At 47.3% G+C, this 6441-nt stretch overlaps 1 protein-coding gene across 1 annotated transcript; it reads left to right on the top strand.

Annotated features, from left to right (window-relative positions):
• Positions 1 to 261: 261 nt before the first annotated feature.
• Gdf2 (growth differentiation factor 2) lies at positions 262 to 5623 on the top strand. The gene is made up of 2 exons (XM_046446746.2): positions 262 to 824; positions 3251 to 5623. Exons 1-2 carry the CDS (start codon positions 479 to 481, stop codon positions 4192 to 4194), a joined length of 1290 nt encoding a protein of 429 aa, XP_046302702.1. The 5' UTR covers positions 262 to 478; the 3' UTR covers positions 4195 to 5623.
• Positions 5624 to 6441: the final 818 nt, after the last annotated feature.

The following is a 6441-nucleotide window of genomic DNA, read 5'->3' as shown; positions in this document are numbered from 1 at the left end:
TTTTCTGGGTTCTTTGTGTTGTTTCTATATTTGGAAGGATTTTCAGTCTCATTTCCTGGATTCTTTGTTGCTTTGGCCCAGGAGATGGGGCATATGTCATCCTGCCTTGAGATTCCTCTGAACATAGCTGGCAAGGAAATGAGAAAGGATCCTAATTAGGGGGCAATAACCCCCCGGAAAAACGCAGACCCTTTACAGTAGACTGTGTCCTTCCCACAAGCTCTGAGTATTTGTCAGATGTTTATAGAGCCTTCATTAAAAGAGAGCTGTCTTAGATAAGAGATTGGGAGTGCTGCATTGAGAGCCAGATAAGAACAAGTGGAGGACTGCCTGGGGAGGGCAGGGGAGAGCCTCGTGCTGGCCCCGGGGCACTCTGCAAAGCCTTCAGCAGGACGATGCGGGCTGTCTCCTCCAGGGCTCCTCCTCGCACCTGCTAACACACCTCGGCAGCCCTGCAGTCTCCTCTACAGGGCCCAAGATGTACCCTGGGGCATTGTGGGTGGCCCTGCCCACACTGTCCCTGCTGGCCTGCTCCCTGCAGGGGAAGCCGTTACAGAGCTGGGCAAGGGTGTCTGCGCAGGGAAACACCCGCAACTTTCTGGAAGATCCTGGAGGAGGGCGGCAGGAGGGCACTTTTGATCTGAAGGTGTTCCTGGAGAACATGAAGGTGGATTTCTTACGCAGCCTCAACCTGAGTGGGGTCCCCTCCCAGGATAAAACCAGACTGGAGCCGCCACAGTACATGATCGACCTGTACAACAGGTACACCGCCGACAAGTCTTCCACCCCAGCCTCCAACATCGTGCGGAGCTTCAGCGTGGAAGGTAGAGTCAGCTTGCTCCCATCTGCCCTGGGGTGGGACTCACCGGCCCACAGTGTGGACCCACTCTGCCCACTGGGGTGGCCACTGGCCACATATAGCTCTTCAAGTGTGCTTTGAAATGGATGACAGTGATATAAAATGAAAACTTAGTTCTCTAGTTTCACCAGCAGTGTTTCCAGGGCTCAATGGTTGTATGTGGCTAATGGCTTTCCTGTGGGGCAGTGCAAATCATAGGGCCTTCCACCATCACAGAAGGTTCTAGTGGACAGCTCTGCTCTGGCGGATTCTCCTTCCCCGGGCCACGTGCCACCTGTAATACGGTAGGTGCTCAGGGATGCTATCTTCCTACCCCTCCCTATCCCTCCCTCTACCCTTCCCTCTTCCTTTCTCTCCCTTCTGGATTTTTTTTTTCTCTTCCCATCTGCCCCCACACCAACATTTCTGTTCCTTTCCTACTTAGAAACAGACAACTGATTTAGCCCTTAATTGCTATATTTTAAAACTTTGGTGGAATCCATAATTCTCTCATAAAAGGGCTTTTAAAGCCCAGATAGAATCTTTTGACAGAGAAGTGTGAGAAGAGAATCTCATTATCTTCTAAATATAAATTTCCCTGACTAAGAAGGCTAGAAGATGAACATTGACTTAAAGCCTAAGTCTGCTAACTCATTCAACATCCCAGGATTAGGGGAAATGAATTTCTGAACAGGGAAGCCAAAGCTCACATGGCTGAACTTGTCCAGGTCAGGGCCACAGTAAAGGTTAAGCAGCTGGTTTCTGGCCTAGGCCCTGCAGCCTGTATAGCGCTGGCTTGTTTATCTGTTGCTTCTTTTTCTAAAGAGCTTCGAGCACTGAGTCTGAGACCTGCAAATGCTCAAGAGGCCCAGCTCAGTGCCACAGACAGGCCAGGCCAGAACTGCCCAGTCTGCAGAGCATGTGCCTGTGTAAAAACAGTATAATTTGAAACATGATCACTCAGTGTTATTGGATTTTCTTTTTATTCCAAAGCATAAAAAAAAATCTGGATTTTGTGTAAACTTCCTGATTTTAAAACCATGGCTTCATTTTAGTTTTTGTTTGTGTTTTTTGAAGTTGAAATTTGCAGGTCACCAGGTCCACAGGACACAACTGTGACCTCCACCTTATGGGGGTAATGGGCTTCTTTGCTTGGGGCCTAACCCACCATATTCCACAGACCAGGGAGTCGAGCACATGAAACCCTGTCAGTGATCCCCTCACACACCCATACTCACAACAGAGTGCATGACCTGGGAAGCAATCCACTTTCATCTCTTCCATCTGATACAACTTAGGGAAGGTAGGAATTTGTTTGCTGGGTTTCTGATCCTGGCCCCACATTCATTGTCTAGCCATGCCACATTTAGATCACATTAGGTTGTGAATGCCTGGTTCACACTGTTCAATGTGCCATGGCAGCTCAGCACATCCCACAGGGGCTGAAATGGAGTAGCTATCTGGGTAAGAGACCAGCGAGAGCTGAAGGGAAGAAGACCGTGTGATACGTTGCATGCAGGAAGTGTGTATGAGTTGGTAAAAGGGGAGGGACATAGAAGAACTCATTAGGTATCTGCTGTGAGCCAGGGACTGTGTCTGATAAGTTCCATATGTCACCTTGACAAAGCCTCACACCACTTGGGAGGGCAGGCATGATGAGCCCCATTCTACAGAAGGGAAAACTGAGGCTCAGGGAGATTCAGAACTTTCCCAGGTAAGCATAGAGGGTTGGTATTTCATTTCATCAGATACCAACACCTGCCTGCAGTGTTTTTACAGCACAAGGCCTTCACACATGTTGGAACATACAGTTGTCCTCCCTTATCTGCAGTGCAGAAAATTCCAGAAGCAATTTATAAGTTCCAAATAGTTTGTATTATAGTATATTGTTCTAGTTGTTATATTTTAACTTTAATATTAACCATTGTTGTTAATTTCTTACCTTGTCTAAGTTATGAATTACACACACACACACACACACAGTTGTATACTATTCCATACTTTCCTATCTATTGATTCATTGTATATCTTGGAACATATTCCTGGAGAATAAGAGGGGATGACTATAGAAGATAATCTAAAAGTGCAACTTTTAAAAGTGCAACTTTTCTTCTTCTTCTTTGTGTGTGTGTGTCAAGTTCCTAGCATATTGCTAGGTATGTAGTAAGTATTCAATAAATAGTAGGGACTGTTGACCTAACTGGAGGCATCTGCCTCTGCTTTTTCTTGGAAGATCCTAAATCAGTGTTTAAAAAACACTCTTCTACTAAGGACTGAAGTGAAATAGAATAGGGATAATAGAGAAAAATCTGTCATCCTAGATGTTGTTTTGTCCAAATGGTGAGATTTGATTTGGTGTCATGAGAACAGACACTGCAGACAGACATCTACCCTGGTGTATTTGCATTTCAGATGTTGTGTCTACAACTGCCACAGAGGACTTGCCATTCCAGAAACACATTCTTCTCTTCAACATCTCCATCCCCAGGCATGAGCAAATCACCAGGGCTGAGCTCCGTCTCTATGTCTCCTGTCAAAATCACGTGGACTCATCTCATGGGCTAGAAGGAAACATGGTCATCTATGATGTGCTGGATGGAGAAGATGCCTCAGGGACCAAGACCTTTCTGGTGTCCCAGGACATTCAGGATGAGGGCTGGGAGACCTTGGAAGTGTCCAGTGCTGTGAAGAGATGGGTCAGGGCAGATTCCACAAAGAGCAAAAATAAGCTCGAGGTAACTGTGGAAAGCCATAGGAAGGGCTGTGATACATTGGACATCAGTGTCCCTCCAGGTTCCAAAAACCTTCCCTTCTTTGTTGTCTTCTCCAATGACCGCAGCAACGGGACCAAGGAGACCAGGCTGGAGCTTAGGGAGATGATTGGCCATGAGCAGGAGAGCATTCTTAGGAAGACACCTAAGAAAAACTACAGGGAGGCAGGTGAGAACCAGGAGGATGAGGAGGAAGAGGAGGACGTGGATGGCCACATGGTCACAGGTTTGTCTTTAGCCAGACGGAAGAGGAGCATAGGGGCCAGCAGCCACTGTCAGAAGACCTCGCTAAGGGTGAACTTTGAAGACATTGGCTGGGACAGCTGGATCATTGCACCCAAGGAGTATGATGCCTATGAGTGTAAAGGTGGCTGCTTCTTCCCCCTGGCCGATGATGTGACACCGACAAAGCATGCCATTGTGCAAACCCTGGTGCATCTCAAGTTCCCTACAAAGGTGGGCAAGGCCTGCTGTGTGCCCACTAAACTGAGTCCCATCTCCATCCTCTACAAGGATGACATGGGGGTGCCCACCCTCAAGTACCACTACGAGGGGATGAGTGTGGCAGAGTGTGGGTGCAGGTAGTGGTTGCCCTCCGGACTAGGGGAGGCAGGGTGGGAATAGGGATTCTGATAAGAGACCCTGTGTCCCCTGGGTATGACAGGGAATAAGTTGATCTGCATGCTACCTGGAGAAGGAAAGGGAGCCTGCTGTCCCTCTCACTCCCCATGCAAAGTATGCACCACTGGCTCCTACTGGTGGGGAGGGTGACGGCTGGATAGTCTGGACGGCTGCTGGGATGGAAGGAAAATGATGACAGGGGAACATAAGAAACTACGGAGCAGAAATCTGAGCAGAAACTAGTCAGAGGAGTATAGACAGGTGACATGCAAACATTTATAGAAATTACAGAAGTCAAGGAGGATGAGGCTTATTCCAATAAACTTTGGGAGAGAAGAGAAAAGGAACAAGCTTTGACCAGCCATTTTGTGTCATTTCCCACACTCAAATGTGTTGGGCATTATGACTTCTGATTTATAGATCTCAAAACCTAGGCAGGTGAGTTAGTCCTGATCAATGGAGGGATTTCAACCCAAGTTTGTGTGACAACAAAGCTTGGGACCTTCCCATTCAGGTTAGCATGTCACTCTGTACTGAAAGTGCAATTAGACATTGTGAAGTTGGAGTATTGAGAACAAGCCGAGCTGAGCTCCAGTGGGTACTTACTGGTATGACTGGGCTGCTCATTTTATCTGGTACACAACCTTTCTGTGTGATGCCTGTATGCATTCTGTGGCTAAATGCTTAATAATACCACCGTCGAGTCACTGAGAAACCACACCCAAACCAACTGCAGAATAGAGAAAGATAGTTTAAGACAGTAGCACCTCTGACATGCATCGAGGCTACTTTGACTCTCTGGTGCAGAGCTCATACAATCACTCTATGATAGTCTGGGAGGGACAGCTGATGGTCTCAGCCTCTGCAGTTCCCTACTGAGCAGAAGGCACCCACGAGTGTCCCCTGCCAAATGATTCCACAGAGGATAGGACTAGAATTTGAATTTGTTGGAATTAAGTATGCTTTTGATTTAGTATGTAAAACATCCCTATTTTTAAATCCTCGGTGACATGCACTCAAGTGATAAGATGTCCAGCCTTCCTGGGTGAGGACTCCCTAGCCTCTGAAGACATCTGGTACTTATTGGCTGCCACTGGCTCGGACTGTTCTTGCCAGCTTTCTTGAGTAATGGGTGTTCTGCCTCCACTGGCTCCAGAGTAGGATAGAGTCTCCATTTCCTATGAGTTTCATCCTCTGCTCTGTCTCTCCTTGCTGTATATAGACCTGGATGGCATGAGGAAGAATTTGAGTCACAAAGATCCCAACCCATGGCCTGTTGACCCCTGACCAGAGCAGGGCCTGAAGGAGCCTTAGAAAGACCTGGGCACCCCCATTGACTGCAACTCCCTCATATTTAAAAAAAAAATAAAAGAAATGATTTGTGTTAAATGTTTACATGGAGTCAATGAATGACTTTAACACAAAAATACTATGAAACATTATTGTTTGATTGCTGGAGTTGGAGAAAATAGGAATTCGTGGTATGTGCTGACAGTGTGGTATGGCAATGTTGTTTACAGTTGGGTGATGATTTCTTTAAGTCCTGGTGGTGTGTTTCTGTGCCTGAGTGTAAGTGTCACTTGGAAATAAAGTCAAGTGTCTGATCTGTGACCTTTTCTAAATGTGACACAGGATCCTCCAGCTCCACACTCCTCCTTGCCTTGATATGTGTCAGCAATTTCCCCAGGTGGGGGTTGGAGAGGAGGACCATGGAGCTGCCACAGGGATGGTAGGCCAAGAGTGGCTGTGTCTGTCCATTGGAGTGAGTGGGTGTGTTTAGATATGGGCCTGTGTGTACATGTGAAGGTGTGAGCTACTGTCTGTGTAGAAGTTCTCAAGCGCATGATGATAGTTGCTTCACCTTCCTTCATGTTCCCATATATCAAAGTAGGATGAACATGGCTCTAAGAAACATGAATAATCTCACTTCATCTCCACCCAGTGTCCAAAGGCCTATACAACTCCTCCACTGTCTGTCTACCACACCCCTGCTCATATGCCCAGCTCCAGCCAAACTCCACCCAAAACCCACTCCTGTTCTCTGCCCTTGGTACACCATCCTGCCCCTTCCCCTCACTACCAGAAAAACAACCCAAGTCCCAGTGTCTGTGAGTGAGGCCCCAGCTCCAGTGTCACCCACCCTGGCCCCTGTTGAGGCTCCAGTTCCACCTTTCTACTCTTAGTAGGGCTACAGTGCTTCTGTTACACAGT

Source organism: Marmota monax, unplaced genomic scaffold, assembly GCF_021218885.2.
Source record: "Marmota monax isolate L192 unplaced genomic scaffold, Marmota_monax_Labrador192_F-V1.1 WCK01_AAM20220418_F8-fsc00207, whole genome shotgun sequence".
NCBI lineage: Eukaryota > Metazoa > Chordata > Mammalia > Rodentia > Sciuridae > Marmota > Marmota monax.
Note: the sequence above shows the minus strand (reverse complement) of the source record. Positions and strands in the feature narration are given on the sequence as shown.

Bases quoted from the DNA above. Each gene is read 5' to 3' on its own strand.
- Gdf2 (XM_046446746.2), top strand. From the start codon at position 479: ATGTACCCTGGGGCATTGTGGGTGGCCCTGCCCACACTGTCCCTGCTG. The intron at 825-3,250 runs GTAGAGTCAGCT...TTTGCATTTCAG, and splicing joins GCGGAGCTTCAGCGTGGAAG to ATGTTGTGTCTACAACTGCC.